This window comes from Acanthopagrus latus, chromosome 2 (genome assembly GCF_904848185.1).
Source record: "Acanthopagrus latus isolate v.2019 chromosome 2, fAcaLat1.1, whole genome shotgun sequence".
In the NCBI taxonomy this organism is placed as follows: domain Eukaryota; kingdom Metazoa; phylum Chordata; class Actinopteri; order Spariformes; family Sparidae; genus Acanthopagrus; species Acanthopagrus latus.
The window spans coordinates 30,602,335-30,627,349 of record NC_051040.1 but is presented as its reverse complement, the minus strand read 5'-3'; the positions used below and the strand labels follow the sequence as shown (position 1 = coordinate 30,627,349).

The 25,015-nt window shown below is 42.8% G+C and overlaps 1 protein-coding gene across 5 annotated transcripts in view; it reads right to left on the bottom strand.

Annotated features, from left to right (window-relative positions):
• Positions 1 to 25,015, bottom strand: part of sez6b (seizure related 6 homolog b) — a 270,502-nt gene that overhangs the window by 14,381 nt on the left and 231,106 nt on the right. For all 5 annotated transcript variants that reach the window (XR_005072165.1, XR_005072166.1, XM_037084349.1 and 2 more), the window contains 2 exons: positions 5,782 to 5,973; positions 1,085 to 1,279 (listed from right to left, as the gene is read on the bottom strand). Coding sequence is in view for 3 of the 5 variants with exons in the window: in XM_037084349.1 (XP_036940244.1) it covers positions 1,085 to 1,279; positions 5,782 to 5,973 (387 nt within the window). In the remaining 2 variants the exon portion in view is untranslated. The remainder of the gene's footprint in view (positions 1 to 1,084; positions 1,280 to 5,781; positions 5,974 to 25,015) is intronic.

Sequence of the window (25,015 nt, the reverse complement as noted above, 5' to 3'; positions counted from 1 at the left end):
AATCAAATAAAACGATAATTCTAAAGTGTTACTTTTCGTGGCATATTTATGGACTTTTGTTTTTATGTAGTTGTTATATATATATATATATATATATATATATATATATATATATATATATATATATATATATATATATATATATATACACATATACACATATATATACACACACACACAGGACAGAGGGCTTCTGTCCTCCATGGGAGGGATCTCTTTCCATTCACTCAATACATTTAGGATTTTTTCATGCTGATCTATGATATGAAGACACATAAAATGATGCGCTAAGGGAGGCTGTCCTCCCTTACCAATCAGCAAGCAGGTTGGTCCAATAACAGTTCCCAAATCTGATTCTCAAATTTATACAACCGTAAACAGAAATTACTTATATGTAATTTATAGCTTTCACTGCCAGCCATACTCGGACAAGAAATATGGAGTTTTTAAGCGATATTGGAGTCGGTTTCAAAGGAAATATAAGCAAATTTCACATTTCAAGACTGTTTGGAGAAATCAGAGAGAAGCAATCAGAAAGATAACTCATAGTTTTCATTTCGTTCGTCCTGCTGTAGGACATCACGCTAGCAGCACGACTGGGACACAATACAGAGCAGCAACACAGTTGTTTTGGGTGATTGTGATGAGTGATGAGTGTGATGACCTGTGCTGTCATGAACTATGTACAGTGACTGCTGCTGTAGCACAGTGGGTAGAGCAGTTGCTTGCCACACAGATGACTGGGGACTGAAACCTGGAAGGGGTACACATAGCTATTTTTTTTTTGTCTTGTATATTAGCCCACTGTACATCTCATGGTCCTGATGTCCTGATGTCAGCAGCCTCTCTGCTCCTCTTTCATGGTCCTAATGTCAACAGCCTTTTGCCATTTAATAAAATGTTTTTTTTTAAAGGAGTCTTGTAAGTCACTGTTTTATTGCTTAATTTTCATTGAATATAAGAAAGTAGGGATAAGTAGTTGACTTGTACAAAATAACACGACATCATGGACTGGTTTACCAGTTTACAGTTTCCAGAGGTGTATATATATATATATATACATATAGGGGCTAGAATTTCTTACCTTTGCAGACAGGTGGCAGTCCACTCCACTGAGATGGGTGTCCAGGGACACAGTGGAGAACAGGCTCACCCAGCAGCTGGTGGCCATTCAGACAGGAGTAGTACAGGGTCTCTCCAGCCTGGAAGTGGAGCTTGGCGGAGCTGGGGATCCCATAGGTGGGGATTCCTGGATGACTGCAGGGCTCGAATGTCTCAGCTGGAGTTAGTAGGACAAAGGTTCAGACAGAATTTAAGGAATGTAATCCTTAACAAATTATGTTGATGTTTATGATCAATTATGATAATGTTACAAATATTTCTTAAGAAATATATTCCCCCCAGGATTTGCTCAGAGCTTGGTGGAGCAGCTTTCTCCTATTCTGTGCCCTGAGTTCAAAACTCTGGCGAAAAAATGGAACTGATGAGTGCAAAAGCTGTATCTATATTGGATTTGTATTGTGTTTCTGTTGTCCCTTGTCCATTTTTAATATGTTCCATTATATCTTTGTTTTGGCTGTCTGTCATCTTTGACTTGCTGTATTCTTTTTTTGTTTTCAGTATATTATGTTTTATTATGTATTATGTCATACACTGTACATGTTATTTTCCATTCCCCCCGCCATCCAGTCATAAAAAACGTTAAAAAAAAACAAAACAAAAAAAAACTACAAAAATGTAATTGCTTTCTCAACCCTTTTGGGTTGATCATCACTGTGAACACCAAAAATGAACATACAGGGGCTGGGTGAAGGTTTAGATTGAGGGACTTTGAAACGTGTATATCTGTTGGATCTGCATCTATTGCAACTATCCACTACAAGATTTACCGCGGTTTCATTTTTGGGCAAGCTAATTTTCAATGGAGTGCAGAGGCACTCTTACAGTAACATCAAAATTGCTAATTTTAAAACACTAAAAAGGCTCGACACAACATCAAACTTTGCCCGCGTAGTATCACCAGGATCTCTACACATGAACACGAGCATTGAGAACATTGTTTGTGTTCACAGAGTTTACTAGAAAGAAGGTTTTTGAACCACTCACGTTAGCTGCTGCGTCACCGGCACGCTGCCGTCATGGCAGAAAAAAAGTGTCGATCCCCAGGTGCAACCTAACAGGAAGGAGAGTAATGGTGGACCTCCTTGCCTCATATGTTGAGTCTAACATTAAATTAGGAAAATTGGGGTTGTAAGATTTAGCAAAATGTTTTACTTAGAAATAGCGGAATGGGATTGAGGGATGTTAAATCTATCAAAATCCCCAGAACTTCTGAAAACCCCACCAAGTTATGATTGACCAATGTTGAATGCCATTTTTTAGCCATATAGAGAATGCAGAATCTAGTCTATGTCTGGAAAAGGTGATTATTATGAATAGGAGTAAGGGCAGATAAATCTGTGAAATAAGTGTTGAACGAAACAGCTAGAATCTTTTATGTTATAATTACTTAGATGTTAGATGAATAGTGTCTTGGGGAGAGGGGTAGTTTAGAAGTCACCAACACTAGAAGGGAAGACGAGGCGAGAGGGTCCACCTTTACATTGGTGATTACATTACTTATCCTTGGTTGTTTATCACCCCATGAAATAAATGTAATATGCTCATCTAAAGCAGTAAAAAAGAGCTTAGGCAATTACACAGGCAGACATTGAAATAAATATAAGAAATGTTTCAAAATGTTCATCTTAATAGAGTTAACTCTGCCTGTTAATGAAACAATGATGGTTTTCCACCTATCAAAGGATGTCTTCATCTTATTAAACAATGTAAAAAAAATTGCATCAAACAAGCTTTCCAATCTATGAGTTATATAGTTACCTAGGTACTTAAATTCCAAATTCCACTTATGAAAAAGGCTGGTGCATTTCCTCAGTTGTTGCCAAATTGTTTAAAAGAAAACGTTTGGAACAATGTAACTTACATTCTGACTAATGCAGGAACAGATATCACCGGGTCAGAAATGTAATTAATTAATCATCAGCATAAGAGAGACTCTATGCTCAGTGCCCCATCTGTGAATTCCTTTAATGGCAGAGAATGCTTTAAGACCAATGGATAATGGTTCAATAGCTGAGGCACATAATAAGTGGCTTAAAGGACAGCCTTGACGGGTTCCTTTGTATAAATTAAAATATTTTGAGTTTGATCTATTGGTAATGACAGAGGCCTTAGGTGAGCAGTAAAGGAGTTTTACCCATGACTCAAATTTAGGACCGAAGCCAAACTTGCCCAAAATCCTAAATAGGTATGGCCATTCCACCCTGTCAAATGCCGTTTCTGCATCTAGACAGATAACCATCTCTGGAGCCTCTCCATATACAGGAGAGTAGCTAACATTAAACAGGTGACGGATATTACTGAGGAATGGCAATCCCTTATGAAACCAGTTTGGTCATCAGATACTATCTGGTGAATAACTGTGTCAAGACACATAGCTAGCATCTTTGCCAGTAATTTATAGAAACTAAAGATAGTGTCATTGAGTTTTGTATCTAAATCTCTGATCGATTTTACAAGCTGATTTTTTTCTGCGGGGGCGGCTGTAGCTCAGCGGGTAGAGCAGGTCGACTAGTGATCGGAAGGTCACTGGTTCAAATCCCAGCTCCGGGCAGGGCTGAGCTGCATGTCGAAGTGTCCTTGCGCGAGATACTGAACCCCACGTTGCTCATCAGTGAACTGGCGACTTATCCAGGGAGTACCCTGCCCTCGCCCTGAGACAAGGCTGGGATTGGCTCCAGCAGCAACACCCCGCAACCCCATGGAAAGGGATAAGCGGTTCGGACAATGACACGACATTCGCAAACCTTATATCCATTTGTTCCCTGAATAGAGCTGGGTTTTCTGACATAGGGCACGCCCACTTCTGCTGCAAATTTTGTTCGCTAAAACCTACTTTTTGGAACTCTTCCTACAATTTAAGCACCATCTGCCTGAAACTTTGCACATAGACTCTCCAGATGTGTCTGAAGAAAAGTTGTCAAAAGAATTTTGGCACCCCAAAAAATCTGCTAGCTCTAACCAAACAATCTTTTTTGCTAGCTAAAAAACACATATTGTTTCATATCTCAGTCAAACTAAATGCTCTGTGCCAAATTTGGTGCAAATTGGCCTATAGATGGCACTATAATGAATGTAAATACGTTTTTGCCTTTAACTTCCACATTTTAAAGAACACATTCAAAAAAATCATATTCATGTATTTCCCCAATAGAGCTAGGTTTTCTGTCATAGGCCCCGTCCACTTCTTCTGCACTTTTCCTTTGTTAAATCACCACACACTAATCAACATAAATGCATTTTTCCTTGTCACTCTAATTTTTTATTATATTAGAACCTGCCTGGTACATTTTCTAGTATTTCTTTAGGTATGGACTGAAATGAAATTTGATGTGAACTGTTTCCAGGTTTGGAAAATTATTAAAATGGAAAATTTGCACCTTAAGTACTACCTGTTTTTGTTTTAACAATTTGTCATTAAAAAAAGACCATTTAAGCAGCAAGTTTTTCCTAATGTTTTTGACAATATACTGTAGCGTTAAAGCAACAATGGGGAAATGCCAGCATTCTGAGGGCTCTCCCCTCAATGCTAATATAGCCCTGGTTGGATAAGGATTCAAAATTGGATACGAAGATGAAATCTGATGCATGTAGAAAGTGACCTGTCCAGCACTGCAGACCTCAGTCCAATAGAGAATTTGTGACTGGACTTGAAAAGGGCTGCTCACACCCGATCCCTGTGCAACCTGACAGCCTGAGTAGTTTTGCAAAGAAGAATGGAGTAAAATTGCAGTTTCCAAGCCTGAGTGAGACATACCCACACAGACTCAGTGCTGTGATTGAGGCCAAAGGTTCATCTACTAAATACTGACTTGAAGGGGGAATACTTACGCAATCACTTATTTGACATTATATATTTTAAATGAACTAAAATTACGTTGTTTTCACTTCGACATAAAATAGCTTTTTTGTATATTGACCATGATTCCATTATAAAAGAAATAAAAGACAAAAATAATTAAGGGTGAATACTTTTTACAGGCACTGTATGTGGGCACAATCAGGTGGGATCACCAATGGTAAGCCAAGTCTCCATTAGAAATACAAATTTCAGACACTATAACGGGCAGGTAAATTTTCATTGCAAAGAAGTTCTTCTTTGCTCAGAATCAAGTGCTTCTCAGGGCAAATTTGACGGTTTGAGAGTCCAGTATTTGGTGTGCAGCAGGTTTAGAAGATATGTGCACATAATTTTGATAGATAAAGATTTGCAGCATGTACTCCACCTCCTGAATAGTTAGCCGGCTCAGTTGAAGGAAGTCTCCAGAGCAAATGCAATGTCATACAATACAGAGGATATAGTAACTCACAGTTCAGGTCCATCCTCCTGTTCTCCATTATTCATTATTTGTGAAGCTAATAGTTTAATAACATTTCGTGTAATTTGGTCACATTTAAAAAACTGGAAGCAGCCTCTATAATCATTAAGTTAAAAGTTAAAGAAAAAACTTTATATCAAAAAGCTTAATTTTTGCCAGACCCTGCCTCCCTTTTGAAGACCATTCATAAGACATTTGTTTGCCTATTCTGGATGCATTTAGAACCTGTTTTATTAAAAGAGAGAAGGAAAAAGAGAAAACCAGAAAAAGAGAGCAACTCCTTCCTCGGGCACTCTGGAAGTGGAATGTTCGTGTCTCATGAAATAAATTAAGTCGTACATACACAGGCATCTAGGCAGCTTTTGGTTCCACTTGGGGCCCAAGGATCCTCGGTTGAAGCAGGTCAGCAGGCTGTTTCCAGACAAAGTGAAGCCCTTGCTACAGATGTATTGGATGGTTGAACCCACAGTGAAATGGGGACCTGACAGCACCCGCCTGCTGTGCTCCACTATTCCAGGATCAGCACAGGACACCACTGGATGGACAGACAACAAAAAATGGTTGGTTATCATCAATATACTTTTTCTGTCTTCTAGGTCTTCTGTCTCTTTTGTCTCACCTAAACAAAAAGACATTACATGAACTCAACATCAGAAAGCAAGTCATGTTTACCAACCCAACTTGTCTGGAACACTTTGCCACAAATGAAAAAGGGATAAGAGAGATAAAGATGTATCAATTGCAAATATAGCATGAAAGTATTAAGTCTGAGCAAATAAAGGATTATCCAGGTACAGGCTAAAAGACAGAAATTATGAAAATGAGATGTCATTCTCATAACACACACAAAAAAAATATTTGCAATAAGCAAAAATATTCAAACAATACACAGTAATATTTTAACCATATTCATATAACACTCAACATTTGGGAAGAGTAAAGCTATATCATTTTGCTGCTACGGGCTACTTGGTCTGGTATGACTAATATCTTATTATGGCTAATGTTTAGATTGATACTGCTGTATAATGGACGATGTAGAGTCAGTTTGATATCATGATTGCTGATCTCTACTACATAGAGGTATTTACCTTCTACTAATAATTGTTACATGTGGCTGCTGTTGAGGCAAACATACCATTTGTTGATTTTGCGAGTAGACTAAAATAATTACATATTTCTGAGAGGCAGTGTTTCACAAAGTTTACTAAGTTTCTCCTGACTCGACAACTCACATAATTTACTGATTTAAACTGATACTGATTTAAAGGAAGAAGACACCAAAGAAGTAGCCTACTGTTTTCTCTTGACATGTTTACAAGATTACGTGTCAATGGTGAAATCAGTTGAACGAGTGTTTCGCCCCTGTTAGTCCCCTGTCGCGCTTTTGTACCTAATTAAAACACACCTATATCTTAAGTGTGGACATTTTATCTTCACTCACTTCATTAACTGGAAAAAAAATGGTTTTAGGTATCACGACTGGGTGACGGCAAATGTATGGACTCAAAAGCATGACTTTGACGCAGAGTTTAGATAAAGTAGTGGTCAGTCAGAGAAAGCAATCAAATGCGGCAAGGGTTAGGCAGAGACAGGGTCAAGGAGAAACAGGCAGGACTAAAATAAAAACCAAAAACACCATCACTGGGAACAAGACTGGAACGCTTAGTACAGAGACAAAAGACGAACTGGCAACGGAAAGGGGAAACTGTCAGAAAAGTTGAGATCCATATACTCCTGCCATACACAAATACAAGTATAATGGACATTATACATAGTCCTGAAATGATTCTGAAATATATCAAAGCTCTGCCTACTGCATTTTATTAAACATGTGAGGATTCTGTCATGATTACAATAAAAATATAAGCATTAAGTTTGCCACACTTACAGTAAAAGAACATGTAATGTTTAGCTGTGATTGAAATGGATGTATTGAGGTTTAGAAGCTTAATGAAGATAATGTTAAATCAGTAGAGAAGCTGTGATGAGCTGAGGCCAAGAGGAAGTGTTGCAAGACTGTTAGGTTAAAAAGGGAAAGTGTCACACCTCAATCACTGCCAGAGGAATGTCAGTCATTGTCACAAAATCGTTAGCCGTCATCATGGGATTATTAGCCATTGAGCAGACAGACAGCTGAAAAATCTCCAAATAAGGACATAAACCAATCCACTGTCCGACACAAGAGAGTATATAAACCAAGAAGCACAGACTAAAGAGTGTTCTTCCACTCGCTCCAGTTTTGGATCAAAACATGAGGGGGATGTTAGCAGCCTAAACATTGCAGAAAGGACTTCAAGAAGACTACAGCAGAAATCGACAAGGAAATAAGAGCGCAGTGGATTAACCATTTTTGCCAACATGCTGTGGATCACAATTTGGATATTGGAGTAGTTTTGTTCACTCTGCTGGCAGGAAGTTTTGACTAGGGAAATTTAAGAGACCTTAGTCCGGGGTAGTGATTTGCCTCAAGGTCTTGGGCTTTGAGCATGAAAAGAAAGGCAAGCCATGGAAAGACCTGACCCTCTCCATCTCACCTACATTCAAGTAATTTAAATGGCCTGAAACAGTCCCTGAGGGTTTAGTGTAGTGTACAGATCATTTAAAGGAGAGCTGCCATTAACGGGTGTGGCTGGTGGCCATATCTGAAGGGCCAGCCATATAGTTAAGTAACGATTGGTCAAAGTGGACATGAGTTAGTCCAACAAATCCAAATCGGCACACATTCAGCCTTTTGCACTTCCAGTGGACTTCCCATTACAGCGAATAACACGGCTCAGACGTTGGCCTGTGTCCTCACTTTTGCCCCGATCCCGTCACCCTTTGGGGCAAACTTCAATGGGCTCTGCCGTGCGCGGGGTCTGAGTTGCGCTGGGGGGGCTTGGCCCCTGTTCATATCTGCTTGCAGTTCTAGTTGATTTTGCCATTATATTTCACCTTAAAAGCTATTTACCTTGCCTTGTTTGGTGTCATTATTTTCAGTATATCCTCACGTATGACTGTACAGTTTTTATTTCATTTTGACATACAGTATTAAGACAGTGGACCTAAAATCACAAACAAAAACATGTGTTTAACAAACCATTTTTATTACTTATAATGCAAATATAATTTGTTGCTCTCTTTCGCCGCCATCCCTCTCACGACTTCCCCCTGTTCCTCAGCAACCAAATCACGTGGTTTGCCCTAGAATTTTGCGATTGGTTGGTGTGATGCCTTTTTCCACCAATTGGAAAGGGGGTGTCACAGGTTTTTTTGCTTGCAAACACTTTCTGCTTGTGGACACTTTCGTGAGAAAAGACTGTTTTTATCATTTCTTCCTGTCCTGAATGCACAGCAAACGCGATGGCAATGTTGGAGTAAAAGCGCGGCGTACATTATTTATCCTAAGTCTGGTTTAAATTGATCACGTGAGTTTGATGAGCCGGCACGTCAATCGATCTCAGAGGGTTAAAATCGCACTTTTAAAGCAACCTCTTGTAGGTTTGGGGACCTAACCCCTTGTAACAGAGAGCTGGTCCAGTGCCTCCTGGATAGGGGTAAACTTGGGACCTTGAGGCCAGGACCAGGGAACTCTCCTCCACTGGCTTGACCTGGGCCACATGAAAAGTAGGGTGCATTCCAAGGGACCTGGGAAGCCTGAGCCACACGGCTGCTGGGTTGACTACCTTGGAGATGGGAAAGGAAAGAAAGCGAGGAGCCTACTTGCAGGATTCAACTCGCAAGGGGGGGGGGTCCTTAGAGGACAGCCACACCTTCTGCGCCGGTCTATAGGAAGGAGCTGAGGTTCACCAGCGATGAGCTGCCCTCTTGGTCCTGGCTGAACTCCAAAGCAGCACCTGACAAGCCTCATTTCAGATACGGCGGCACCGATGGATGAGGGCCTGGGCTGAAGGGACGCTGACCTCTTCCTCCAGGACTGGAAACAGTAGTGACTTATAACCATAGGCACACTGGAAAGGGGAAAGACCAGAAGCAGAACAAGCCAGAGTTTTGTGGGCATACTCAACCCAGATGAGATGTTTACTCCATGTAGCTGGGTTCTGGAAGACAAGGCAACATAGTTCAGTGTCCAGCTCTTGGTTGAGGCACTCAGTCTGACCGTTGGACTGGGGATGGTATCCTCATTATCCCACCTGTCCTCTTCCCTCCTCTCTCCTCACCCGCTCCTCATCCCCTCATCAGTGTTTTGTATTTAAGCCTTTGTTCCCCATTCATCCCTTGTCCGTTCACTGCTTCTGTTCCTGCGTTTGCTTTTGTCTGGTGTTCATGTCCAAGTTCCTTCCTCCGAGTTCCTTGTGTTTTGTCCCCAGTCTCCAGTTTCTGGTGTGTTTTTGCATTTTTGATTTGAACCTTGCTTTGAGTTGTACTTTGCCTTTCTGTTTGCACTTTGGTCAACTGTTTGATTTGCTACATTACCTTTTCCCCTTTTCAGTAGTTTGTAAAACTAGCTCCCTTGGTTTGTCTGCATTCAGCCTTTTGTTATATAAAGCACATTTTTTGTTCCCTACTGTTCTAATCTGCATTTGGGTCTACCTTTAGTTTTCCCCTTTAAACCCTGTGACAGAATGAATGGACCAAAAACGGACCCAGCAGACCACAGCAAATAGCTTTTGGATACTGGGGACAAGTTGTGGGGGGATCTTGATGGCAAGACAGACATGAGGGAGATGCTATTTCAGAGTTTGACAGGAACCTGTTTGAAAAACCTTGATTGAGGGCAGTTCCATGCACTGTGGAGTTCTTTGCTAAAGTTGCTGACCTCAGAAGGGCAGTGCTTAGCAAACTAACCAGCAGCAACACTCATCATCTTCACTGCAGTGCAGCACATCAGAACCGTGCCTGCCCAGAACCCCAGCTCCAGTGGTGGCGATCCAGCCGACACCTGCCACATCATCCCCATTAATGGCATGGCTGACAACTGTTCCTGCTCCTTTGTCAGGGCCCCAACCGGCACCTGCCAGTGGTTCCTAGTTGGCAGCCCAGCTGACACCTGCCAGTGGCTCCCATTTCTCTGTATTAAGTTGAGTGAAGGACCCGTGTAGTTAACTGACCCTCTGATACCGGCCCTCGATACATGAAGCTGGCTTATCCATTTACACTGGTTCAGTTTTCCAATTATACAGCTCTGATACTACCTCCAGAGGCGGATCATCTCCAAGAGATTCACACTGAGACGGAGGTGGGGAATTGGCGTACTAAAGCTGCACCCAAAAGCCAGTGTGAACGGGGCTAGAGTTTGCCTGTCTGACCCTCTCCTCGATCCTCCATGTGACTACCCCAGCTGTACAAGAAGAAGGCAGGATGTAACTGGGGGAACTAGGAATCTGGGTCCAACAGGTGTGATAGACCATTTGGCTTTACATTTTTAGAGCCAGGACAGTAGGAGAGGGAAAATTCAAAACAGTAAAAAAAAAACAAAAAACCTAGCTTGCTTGGAGTTGAGCTGCTTGGCAGACTGGATGTATTTTTATGATCTGTCCACACCAGGAGTGGGTGTTCTGCTCCTTCCAGCCAGTGGCACTATTCTTCCAGTGCCACCTTAACTGCCAAGAGCTCTTCATGGCCCACATCATAGTTCTTTTCAGTGAGAGAGTTTCCTGGACAGGAAAGCGCAGGGGTGAAGCTTGTTATCAGCCAGTGACCGCTGAGAGAGAACGGCCCCTGTACCCAAGTACAAAGCATCCACCTCCACCAAGAACTGACAACTGGGGTCAGGTAGTGTGAGGATGGGTGCCAAGGTGAAGTTCTCCCTCAGCTTCTGGAAGGCAAGATAAACCTGGGGGTCAACTGAAACTTGACATGGGGAGAGGTGCATGCAGAGGGGCAGAAATGGTGCTGAAATTTCTGATAAAGCTTCTGTAAAACTTTGCAAACCCCAGGAAACATTGGACTAGCTTGCAACTAGTAGGAGTAAGACAATCCATGACAGCACTGACCCTGGCGGGTTCCATCTGAATGCTGTTGCCAGAAATCACAAAACCCAAAACCCAAAAATGAAACTGTGGGGGCATGGAACTCACATTTCTCAGTTTTAATGAAGAGCTGATGGTCGAGGAGATGTTGCAAAACCTGGCTCACATGCTGAATGAGTCTGCTCATCATCCAGATATACAAAAACAAACTGGTCCAGGATATCCTGAAGAACATCATCAACCAGATTATGGAACACAGCTAGAGCACTGGTAAGCCCAAAAGGCATCACAAGTTGCTCATAATGTTCACTAGGAATGTTAAAAGCAGTCTTCCACTCATCCCCCTCCCTCATTCTGACCCAGTGATAGGCATTACAAAAATCTATCTTAGTTAAATACTAAGCATCTTGTAACAGTTCAAATGCTGACGATATAAGAGAAAGGGGGAACCTGTTTTGAATGGTGATGTCGTTCAGGCCTCGAAAGGTGGTGCAGGGGCGGAGAGTCTTATCTTTCTTGTCCACAAAGAAAAAACCTGCCTCAGCTTCCAGAGATCCATGCTTCCAGAGATGAGTTGATGTATGTCTGCATAGGTTCCCTCTCTGGAGCAAACAGCAAGCAGAGATGACCTCTGGAAGAAGATGACCCAGGGAGCAGACCAACAAAGCAGTTGTATTACGTGTGGGGGGCAAAGAAGTAGCTCTGTCTTTGTTGAATACATCCTTCAGATCCAGGTATCATCAAGGAACAGCAGAGAGATCTGGGAAGTCCACGTCTGATGAAGCCAGGGGAGGTGAGAAAGGAGGAGACATGGGAACAGCAGGCTCACGAACCTCAGGAGTCATTGAACTTGGAACAAGCTCTGAGGAGATGCAGGCAGGCGAACAACCCCTGCTCCAACCCAAAATCTCTCCATGACAACAGCCCGGTCTTTTACTGGGCATGAAGCAAGGAAGAGACCCAGCTGAGGACAGTAAATGCAGTGACCCTCTTGAAGCTGATGCTGTCTCTACTCAGGGTAAAGCCTTGTTCTTCCCAGCTGCATGGAGTCCTCCGGGACAGCAGGGGGTGCTGATGAGCTGACCACCATGAGGAAACATGGAGGAGAACACCACAAAGAAAAGACCGCCGCTGACTGCTCACTCTGGATGGACGGAACAACAGCTGACCTGGATCTTTTCCTCTCACTCTCAAAGAGACGTTTATCAATGTTAATGGAGAGGGAGCTTAAAGAATCAAGGTTTTCAGGGAGCTCTAATGGAGACAACTGGTCTTTGAGACTGTCTGCCAAACCATGCAGAAAAGTGTCACATCTCAGATTATTCTATTGTAATTGTTATGTTTCTGTTTTGTTGTTTTTATGAGCTAACCTTGCAATCAAAAGAAAAAGGATATACAATGCACTAACTTGCATTAAGCAAAACATGTAAGATACTTTTGGATTCATGAGTAATGCTCTGAACATTTTTCCTAGCTTTCTTTCAAAACATACTAAAGTATTTAGGAGCTCAAGAGCCAGACAGCCCCTCAGGAATTGGCAGAGACGGTTAATATTGAACTTCCACACATAAGTTGACCAGAATCACGACTCTTAATAAATGTTAATGTTGCTCCATGACTGCTGGATGTGCATAAACCAAGTGTTTGTTAACAAGTGCAATCAACTCAATATAAAGCTTAGCGAAGTTCAATCAGGAAGACAAATACCCTCCATGTCATAGAGTCTGCCACTATCCATAATATTATTCAGCTCATTCTCCTCTTCCTCCAATCACAACCTGTCACAATGCCCTCTAAGTGTATCATTTTGTTGGGCCTTGCATTACACGGGGCACAATTAAGTAATGTTTATGCAACAATAAAAGATTTATGTTAAATTTGGGTATCAATTATAATTAATAATTATTTGGGATAATTATTAATTTTGATAAATAATATGATCCAATTTGCATTAGATCACGTCGGGGCACCAAATCGGTCTCATAAAAATGTACACAACTGTTTATAACTCTGATTGATAATTAACTTAATAACTACAACCAAATTTATCAGTTAGTAATGGTTGAAGGATTTGTTCTTAGTCCTTAACAGTGTAGAGGTTGGCAACATTCACTCTTGTGCAATATTAAATGGACAGCAAGAAGTTTCAAAAATCTTTATTCAACACAAAGATGAAAGCACATGATCTAGCTAACCTGTACTATGTACAGGTAGGTGTGTGTGTGTGTGTGTGTGTGTGTGTGTCTGGCAGAACAAAGAAACAATGGCAGTCACTGATATCAAGGAGTGTGTGTGTGTGACGTGATGCCAGGTTATAGAAGATGGTTAGCATCGAATTAGCTTCTCTAGGAAAGCAAACTACCAATAACTTGACTTAAGGACACAATAACACCAACAGTGAGTGAACACATATATTGAACACAAATGCATTACATCAGCCAGATTTTAAAGTCCTGCGCTGCTATGCTATCTAAGCCCAGTTTAAAGTTGCCAGTCTTTGAAGAAAAGGTGCTGGTGGTCACAGGAGAGGGTTGAGATTCCAATGTTGAACAATGCTGTTCTTGCTGTCCGAGATTTGATTAAAGTCGACAGAGGAGGAAACGGGTTACTCCTTTAGTTTGCAAGGATAGCAGCTCGGTGCTAACCTGCTTGATGTTCCTCAGATCCTCAGGTTGGCAGGACCGTGTGTCACTGCAGTGAGGGAAAGTTCTTTGGGCCTGCTACCAATGCAGCTTGCAGCTCAGCTTGTTGGGCCCAGAAGAAGGGATCTTGATGGCAGGCAGCTCCGTGGGGGAGGTGGAGAGGAGCCCTTGAAGATCCGAGTGAGAGAGAGAGAACAATGAAGAAACTGGGGTTTTGACTACCTGATCACCGGGGGGGTCCATCACCCTGACCAATAGTGGCTCAAACCTGAATTTTACATCTAGGTGGGAAGAATGGGGAATTCTGGGACACTGAGTTTAGTTAAGAGTCCATTTTGAAACCCGCACTGAATGACTTCATCTGTGGGTCCAAACAATTTGTAAGGTGTCAAATTCAAAAGTGCTCTCTCTCTCTCTCTCTCTCTCTCTCTCTCTCTCTCTCTCCCTCTCCCTCAGCTTTCATTTAAGGATTGGAAGACACTGTATAGCTGCCTTACCTGTTGAATTGGTTGTGGGATTAGGGTTTGTATGTTTTCTTTTGGATCCTTTCCACACAACAAACAGTGTTGCATGATGAATCTGATAACTTTTTTGAGGAATCCAACCCAAATCAGGAGCTCCTGCTCTAGGCAGCCAAATCTCCTGTTGTCCACAGCATTAGCATCCGCATCACATCCTACATTTCTCCAGCCCAGGGCCTCAGCTGTCTTAGTTTCATGAGCTGGCAAGACTGATCACAGGCAGTGACTCACCAGCCACTTCTCCAGCGACTCCTTTATCAGTGATGGACTAATCTGGAATTTGGGCAGATGCCAGAGGGGCCGCCGGCCCTCATGGACCATTCGGGCCGGCCAACCAATCACAGAGTGGCCCCGAGATAACTTCTCTCGGCCCCCTTTCAAGCGTCAATAAAGGTCTCACACTAAATTACAACCAGATTTGTTCAATTCCTTCACGCAAATGAACATTGGCAATCTAATCAGTATATATACACCACATATGAGTCTCTGTCACAGTCATGGTTACCCTCTACAGTCACAAATTTTTATATCAGTCTGCCTTGTTTTGTAGCGAAATGTCTTATTCAGATCTTCAAAAACGTGCATGGTTCGAAATAAAACAAGACTACCTGCATTTTTGGTTGCAAAAGTTAAAATGAAACAATGCCTTCAGGGAATTTGAAGACTGAATTGATTGATTGGAAGTTGACTGAGATTAAGCTAGCAAAAAATGAATTGAGGCATCAAGAGACACAAGGGGCGAGCAGAGAAAAAGAGAGAAAACTCAGAGAGCACTGTTGGCTGGAGTTGTTTTTAAAATCAAGTGCAGCTTGAGCTAGCACTAGCGCTCATAATGCTAGTACTAATGTTAGCAAAACAGCTGAGCCAGCACACCAGAGAGAAAGACAGAACAGTGATAAATATGAGCAAGAGAAAGAACAAAACGAGCAAGAGGAGGATGAAGTGGTAGACATGGATAACTGCATGACGGTAAGACATGTTTTTATTATGGAGCGGCTGGCTCTGATTATTTATTAATTTGTTTTATGTATTGGGGTTGTGCATTGTTCTGGTGCAGTTGTTTATAGCATGTAGCATGTATGGGAATTGTCAATTTTGAGCTGTCAAAAGTGCGTGCTCTGTACGCGACTCAAAAGTTAAGGGCACTCCCCCCCGCTCCACTGGTGGGCTGCTGGTGGGCCACTGGTGGGTGAAAATGCCAGGGCCGTTTTTTTGTTCCTTCTCACCTCAAGACCCTAGAAAACACCTTAGCCTCAGCATCTGTGGCCTATGCCCAGTAGCGTAACATCATGGTGATAGGCCCCAGTGCAAATATTTTTTTGTGCCCCTAAACAAAAGCGCACACTCGTGCGCACTGCATGCGCGCACACACACACGCTTAGACACACGCACAGCCACTCGGGAGAACTGCTATTGTGGGGGTGGACTGGCCATCGGGAGTAACAGGATTTTTCCCGGTGGGCCGATCAATAATGGGCCAATGGACAGCCATTTTATTTATCTATTTTTTTTTTTTTTTTTTTTGCTACGCCTAGACGTTTCTCTGTCGACACAGTCAAGAACGTGAGAGATTGGCGAAAAAATAAAACTGGGCTTCAGCGTCAGTCCGAGGAAGACAGCAACAGGGCCAGGCTGCCTGGTGGAGGGAGGAAGAAGGCTAGCGAGGAGCTTGAGATAAACATGCAGGGATGGGTTATCAGCAAACGGGCACGCCACGAGAGAGTGTCCCACAAAATGATCAGGGCGATGGTGAAACAAATGTTTGCCACCGTGAGTGACAGCAGAGATGAGGAGTTTGCCACGAGTGCTGGTTGACTAAATCTATCCCTCCACTGCAACAACTTCACTTGCAGAAGGATGCCAGAGAGTTCACCGTGAGGTTGGTGAAGTTTGTGACATTTTCATCCCGGATTTTTGAGAGGAAGGAATTAAACGCCTGTCCCAAATAAACGCCTGGTCTGTTAAGTGACTGAAACAAATAAACACCCCGGCTATTATTGGGTATGTTACAGTATGATAACTCATTAGACATGCATTGGTTTGGCCCACAGTGGTCGTGGCAGACACAGAAGAGAGGCGACGAGACGCGACTCAGGCATCAAGGCCACTCAGCGTTACCTTATTGACCCGCCCCCAGCTATTTCATTCACAAAAACAGGGGCCTGTGGCAATTCTGGACAGCTGTTTTTTTTTTTCTTCCTTCATGGGCCCCTGACAGTGTCTGGGCCCTGGTGCAGCTGCACCGGTTGCACCGCTGATACTTACGCCACTGCATATGCCTCCACGGTTCATTACATCCTCCTGCATCAGCCCGCCATGTGCCAGTCCAAGTCCCACAACATTCCCTAGAATCTGCAGCCCCTGCCCCCCTGTTATGCAAGCTCTAAATTCCCTCAGCAGCAAAAATTTCATCCTAGTTTAGAGTATAAATTCTGAAAGGCAAGGACATTAATCTGGTTAGCCTAATTCTCCCCTCACTAGAATGTAACGAATAAAAAAAATCTGCTCTGTTTATCTTAACAGAAGAGTTAAAGCGTGATGCTCATGTTGAACTGGTCAGAGATCTGAATGTGAAATACGACAGCAACATCTTTTACCAATACAACAATGCTTTTTCCAGTAAAGCGGCCCTCTACATCTTGCATTTAAACACCCTGTAAACTGTTCAGTTTTGGACACATATACCATCATCATGCTAATAGGGGGTTCCTAAGAACCTGCTGCAATGTAGGCCAGTTGCACTCCCTCTACCCCCAGTTGTATTTTCCACCCCCGACAACTCAGCCTGAGAAGCCTGAGAAGCCCGCAACCCTGGATAACTTCCCTCCTCCCTGCTCTATGGCTGACAGTTCGAAAATGTTGAGTTGCATAACTGAATGTGTAAAGGGTTAGGGTTAGGGTCAGGTAAAACTCTAACCAAGAATGCAGAACAAAATGTCAAGGTTGCACACTGAAAGCTGGTGTGTTGACTGAGAGTCAGGTAAGAAGGATAGGTCAGAGGCAGGCAGGGTTGAAAACAGCCACAGCCGCTCAGGTGTGGTGTGACAACATCCCTGGTCGTGTGCTGAGGGACTGTGCCGGAGAGCTCACGGATGTCTTCACAGACATCTTCAACATCTCGCTGAGCCAAGCTGTTGTCCCCACGTGCCTCAAAACCACCACCCTCATCCCTGTCCCGAAAAAGTCATCGCCCTCCTGTTTCAACGACTACCGTCCGGTAGCACTCACTCCCATCCTCATGAAGTGCTTCGAACGGCTGGTGTTGAAACACATCAAGACTGTCCTCCCACCCTCCCTGGATCCCTTCCAGTTTGCGTATCGGCCCAACCGCTCGACCGATGACGCCATCTCCACCACCCTCCACACAGCCCTCACCCACCTGGACAAGAAGGACTCCTACGTTAGAATCCTGTTCATAGACTTCAGTTCAGCATTCAACACAATCATCCCACAACAGCTCATCACCAAACTGGACCAGCTGGGAATAAACACCTCACTTTGCAACTGGCTGCTGGACTTCCTGACTGGGAGACCTCAGGCAGTTCGGGTCGGCAGGAACACATCCAGCACCACCACACTGAACACGGGAGCCCCCCAAGGATGTGTGCTGAGCCCCCTCCTTTTCACCCTGCTGACCCACGACTGCACGCCGTTGCACAGCTCCAACCTCCTCGTCAAGTTTGCTGACGACACGACTGTGGCGGGTCTCATCAGCAACAACGACGAGACGGCCTACAGGAGCGAGGTGAGCCGCCTGGCCCTGTGGTGTGACCACAACAATCTCTCCCTGAACGTGGAGAAGACAAAGGAGATTGTTGTGGACTTCAGGAGGACACGCCCCCAGCATGCACCCCTGACCATCAACGGTGCTACAGTGGAGAGGGTGAGCAGCACCAAGTTCCTGGGTGTGCACGTCACTGAGGACCTCTCCTGGACCACCAACACCACATCACTGGCCAAGAAGGCAAACCAGCACCTCTACTTTCTCCGGAAACTGAGGAAAGCGAGAGCCCCGGCCCCCATCCTGCGCACCTTCTACAGGGGAACAATCGAGAGTGTGCTGACCAGCGGCATCACCGTGTGGTACGGCGCCTGCTCCGCCTCCTGTAGAAGGACCCTCCAGCGCACCGTGAAAGCAGCAGAGAGGATCATCGGTGCCTCTCTCCCCTCCATCCAAGACCTCTACACCTCTCGCCTCACCCGCAAAGCTCTCTGCATTGCGAGAGACCCCACCCACCCGTCACACAGTTGCTTCACCCTGCTGCCATCAGGGAGGAGGCTGCGGAGCCTGCAGGCCAGGACCAGCAGACTGAGGGACAGCTTTTATCCACCAGGCTGTCAGGATGCTGAACTCTCTCCCTGCTCTGCCCCCCTTCCACACACACACCCTCCCTGGACTCTGACTCTCCACCTGCTGCCCCCCTCCCCCCAATCCACACACACACACACACACACGGACTCTGAATGCCCCCCCCCTGCTGTGCACACACACACACACATATAAAAAACAAAACAAAAACAAAACCTATTCTCTCTTTTTGCGAGATTTGGTGGGAATGATTGGTTGACAGGAGTGAGCAGGTGAGCAATAATGCAGAACTGTGACAGCAAGCCCATGCAATAATTTCAATTAAAGTTGCTGTAATTACACATGTTGCATTTTACTCCACATCTGCAGCATTTGCAAGGATTCTCATCCTGGTCAGTGTGCCACCGCAGGCTAATTACCTGGCTCACTCGCCCCCATTCCATCCTAAGTTTTCTTATCATCAGACTCACTTTCAGCTGCCAAAGCAGTCTATGTCTATTTAACATGGTGTCGGAAGCTCTCTGCTGGATCCTATTAAATACTGTTACTCCCATCAGTGCTTCATCTCCCCAAGATTCTTCACAAGACCCACCACAGGACAACTTCGTCTCTGTCAAAGCTAAAAGTCCTTGGTGTCTCTTATTATCTCTCCTTGGTCACCTAAACTTCACTGTGAGTGTGATTTTACAATGCCACTCCTTCATCTACGGTTGGGGAAGGGCCATATACGGCGAGACAGTTTGGTCTGTACATTTATAATGTACCTCACATCATTTCAGAGCATTCTGATGGGAAAATAAACAAATACAGCACTCTAAAATCTCATATCAGCTTCAAATCACTTGAAAAATGAGCTATGTTCAGCCTGCTTTTAAAAGAAAACTCCCCATTTCAACTCAAAAATATCACCTCAGATTGATAGTGGATAACCTTATATGAGACAACTCAGATATGTCATTTTAGAGTGATTTAAGCTGATATATGAGATTTTATTTCACATCAGAATGCTCTAAAATGATTTTTAGTACATTATAGGTTATCTACTGCTTAAACTGCTAAACATCAGTGAATATAAAAACCAACAGGAACAGAAAAGTGATTGGATTAAAACACATCATCTGAAATGATGGGATAATAATATAATAATGTAGTAATAATATAATAATCATGTTATAAATACATAAGAACCAATTATAATAATTGTCATCATTAGAACATATAGTATATAGATCTACATGGAGCATATTCAATTGGGTCCGCTGACCCTTTCCAAATAGGGAAAGGGGTTGTTAAGAGGGGTCCAGGTCCACTGGTCCTCGGCCCTCCCAACCCAGCCCAGAGAAAACCCACAGTACCAAAGGGTAGTTATAATAAAAAAATAAAATAAAATAAGAAATTTTAAAAAATCATTTCTAATAGAAGTGGTCAGGGGCCTCTGCTTGCCTGAATCAATTCAGAGTATTTTCTTGAATTGGGAAAAAAATCTTAAAAAAAAAAAAAAAAAAAAGCCCAGCACCATTATTCTTAAATCTATTTGGCCAAGACCGCCCCCACCGTATTTCTGATTGGCTAGTATGTGTATGTTAGCGTGAATGTGAAAGTGTAAGTGAAAGTTTCGCCTCTGTTAGATCCAGAGAAGATCGGACAGCAGGGTACGGCAACACCACTAGGCCAAACGGGACAAACCACACAGCCCTGAATGCCTGAATGACATGTATTGTGATTTGGTGTCTTGACTTGAATGTTTGCAAAATGTCACACAGAGCAATGAACTAGTATGTTTGTCTGACTGCTGTCTTTTCTTTCCTCTATCACTGACATTAATCTGATTGTAACTTGGACCCTGTTGCAAGCAGACATTTTTTATCTTGGTAAAACTGTGTTGTTCATATTCTCGATCTAGGCTACGTCTTTCTCCCTGAAAATTATAAACGTAAAATAAAAAAAAAAAAGAAAAAGAAAATAATAATAATAGAATAATAATAATAATAATAATAATAATAATAATAAAGATAGAAGGCCTGTAGTTAATAATATGCGTCCAACTCCCGATATGAGAGCAGCAGATAAGCCTATAGCAAGTACTGCAATATGTATTAAAGTATCTGTATTGTCTGTCAATAAATGATAAGGCAAGCTCTGCTTATCTTAGATATGAATACTCCTTGCAGTCGGCTATGGTTACTGACGGTACAGGCAAAACACGAACAATTGTCAGGCGCACAGCGCCACCTGCTGTACAACTGTCTCATCATTTTACATTATTTCTTATTCTGCACATCAATCTTGTGTCTCTTAAAAAGAGTGTCCATGACCATCTTTGCCTAACTTGTCTTTTGTTCTGTAGACCTGTAGTAGGCTAATCGTTGCCCTATTTACTGCATGAACTGTATGTTTTTCCCCTGATTACGCTAAACAACAGCTTATATGGAATCTCAGTGCCTGGTCCTGTTTTAATGCATGAACGAGTAGTTTATTTGCCATCACTTGTCCCATCCTCTTTAATGCTATAAAGAAATGCAAGTTGGTCAGCAGCGTACACTCAAATACTGATCCCAGTCTGCGACGCTGTCTCCTACTGGACCAGGTCTGGATACAAGTTTGAGTAAATAAAAGCCTCAATTAGAAGCCTGGTCTGTTTCGAGGTTGTTAATGTTTTCGATCTGAATCTACTTGGTTCTCAATGAAATGCTGATTTATGTTTGGAAACATGTCGCTGTGTTTGCTGACAGCACTCGCTGCCTGTTCACACCTTTTTTTGTCTTAACCCAGCACGTCTGGACAGAGCTGTTCGAGCCTGACCATTGAGAGCTCGGACTGACCCAAGGAAAGAGCTGGAGCCTGTATGGCTACAGTCTGTGGCTGGAGCAACACATTTTATTATAAGTTTAATCGCTTGTAAACTTAAATGAATGTGTGCTCCAGATCCGGCTCTTTCTTTCTGTAACTCTGTTAAACAGTAATAATGAGTTGATTGTATTATATTTTCCATCTTTGCTGAGCATAAGATTTGTTCAGAGTTAAATAAAAGCCTCTCTCATATAGAGAAATACCCTACTATATTGACACACATCTGCATCTTGACATAGGCTTATGCAGTTGCGTCGCTAGGAGTGCAAAACATCCGGGGCTTTAGCCCCACACAGAGTGTTGCCTCAGTTACCTTGAAAAAGTAATCTGATTACTGATTACTCCTTTAAACTCATTTGAAGCTTGATGGTACTTTGTCACCAGCACACAGCACAACCTTAATGTTCTTATCTTTAGCTGACAAACTCAAAATAATGACTGTATTTCCAGGTAGAAAACGTGCATCTCTCTCCTCCCTCCATTGTTGTTTGTGTTTGTGTCGCTGCGTGGTGTGACACGTGAGCTGTCCTCTTGCTGAAAACGTGACTTGTCGCAGACGTGACATCACTCCCTGAGACACGAGAAGAAAGCAAAAATATATTGTTTTACTAAGGAGACTGACAAAAATAATAGTAATGCGCAGTGACTTGAATAAGTAAATTTAATCTGGTTACTGGTTTTGAAATATTAACGTGTTAGATTACTCATCACTGGAAAAAAGTGGTCTGATACCGGCATCACTGCCCAGATAGTCTTTTTTAATGGGGTTCAGGGGATTTTTTGAAAATTGGGCTGTTAAAGATGCAATTTCAACGTAGTTTGTGAAGGAAAGGAAGGCCAATCGTTGAGGTCCTCATCGTCATATTTTAATCACAAATAAATCAAATTTTCCCTCACTAGGCCTACTAGAGTAAAGTTTAGGTTAAAGATATTATAGCCTGTAATAAGACCTGTGTGCATATGCTATTAGAGCAGGTAGAACATTCTTAATTATAATGTATTGGCTTCATTGTCCATCTACAGCAGGCCTACAGGAGGCTTTGCATATATACAGCCGGCTCAGCTCGGAGCTGCTAGCAGAGTCCAAGTGAAGGTTTGCCAGCATGAGAGCGGCCAAGACAGTCATTTTGACCGTTTTCAAATGTTTATGTGCAATAACTTTGACTGTATTTTAATCTAGAATAGTTTTTATATAAAGTACATAAAAGACAAAGAAAATATAATTTACCCATTTCGGCCATAAGCGGTCATAATGGCCGCACATCATTTCGTGGGGTTTCATTGTTACATTTTTTTTTTGCTTATTTGTAAATTTACTTGTAAGTTAATTATTATATAGTTGCATTATATAGCCTGGTTGGCACCATGGACAAACACAAACTGGAGTTCCCACCTCCATGAAACAGCAGCGGAGCTGTTCAAGGTGCTGAAGTGACGCGACTCTGACTGTGTATCAGGGAAAGCCGAGGAAGAATGTCTGCATCCTGAGCACCGTGTACGCAGGTGTGGACACCTTTAGTGGGGCGAAGGCAAAACCAGAGTCTGTGATGTACTACAACAACACCAAGTACGGCGAGGATGTTCCGAACCAGATGGCGAGGGCGTACTCTGTCAAAGGCTGTACAGAAGATGGCCAGTGTCTTCTTTGACATCCTCAATCCCCTACCCATACATCACTAATTATGTAGCCCAGGTCCGTGAAAGTGACTAGAAGAGTAAAGTTTGACTGTCAGATCTGTTTGAGCTTCAGGAATTCCAGATTTCCTTTTTAATCCTCCTGCTTGTGGAGGAAGAGCAGAAGCAGCTGGTTTATCTCGGGTTGAGAAGACCGTGGAGAGGTAACCTGTTATTGAACCCACAGTTAAGTTATCATTATTATCATTATTAGCTAGCTAACTGTTAGGAGTCATTAATATACATTATGTTAATCCTGACATATAAACTGTTGATCGCCACATATGGTTTTATTTTGAATTTAAAGGCATTGTTCTTATCAAAGTGTTTGGTAGATAGTTGTGTATGTTATAATGATTTATTATTATTATTATTATACTTATTTATATTACCTCTTAAATTCTTAATGACATGGCAGCTGTCAATCGAGTCAGAACTGCAAACCCAGCTGATGGAGCATGTGGTGGACAGAGGAGACTGGACACCCAAACACCCTGAGTACCGACCCAGATGTCCCACTCCAGCTTAGTCGGATTACAGCCATAGTTCGACTATGCTGCTCAATTAGAAAACTGCAATTGTCTGAGTATACATGCCCTGAGAAAATCGAATTACTGGCCAAAGCATGTCATACCCCGGTGTACCCATTTAAACTTGTGGTTCTCGGCATTCGAGAAAGATGCCGTATGAAGAACAGAAGCTACATCTTTGTACATTTTGTATATGGTATACATGATCATTACACAAACTAGATGCACAATGGCACTCTTGCTTGCAGTGATTTCAGAGGGAAAGCTGCCGCCGCTCTAGCTGTGTTCTAGGTGTAATCTAGGTGTGTTAATCCGACTATGAGAAATCAGATCTGGTCTGATTTTAGTCAGACTAACGTGTATACATGCATTTTAAAAATCCGATCATAGTTGGACTACCCTAGTAATTTGGTTTTCTTGAGTGTCATGTAAACACACTGACTGACACCAGGGTCTTTATTGTGGCATCCCATCCAGCCCGGCAGCACTGCCAGGGACTCCTGTTCACCCTGTTACTGTACATCATTTGTAACTCTTCTAATATTGTTTTTAATAATAATTGTTTTTGTTAATAGTTAATGATAATCTGTAAATAGTCATTTATGCTGTAATTTTGTAAATAGTTGTAAATGTTAAGACCTCAATAATAAAAGAAATCATTCATTTGCTTTTTGTCCCTGAAAAGTAGCACTTGATGCCGTTTGCTGTTATAAACTGTACTTAAGTTGTAAATACTAAATGGAATAGACGTGTAACAACAACATTTTATTTCATGAAATATAAAAAATAAACAATTATGAACAAATAACAAAAAAGAACTCATAAATTAACTAAATAACAGAAAAAAAACACAAGGATTGTTCCCTGGAGAAGAGAAGAGTCTCTCCATACGCTCTGCAACCTCATGTCCTCCTTCCTCCTCCCTCCTCCTCTTCCTCCTCGGCCCTTGCTGGCCCTCCTCCTCCTCATCGTCTTCATCCTCCTCCTCCTGGTCACTTGGCCCTCAGGTATGGAGGCAGTTAGGACAGGGGGGCACTGGAAGGCCTCTGTCCCAACACCTCATCCATGAGGACAAACCAGGACCCAGTAGCAGTGCTGGGCCTCCCGCTGACCCTCTCCTGTCCCTGTATAAATTA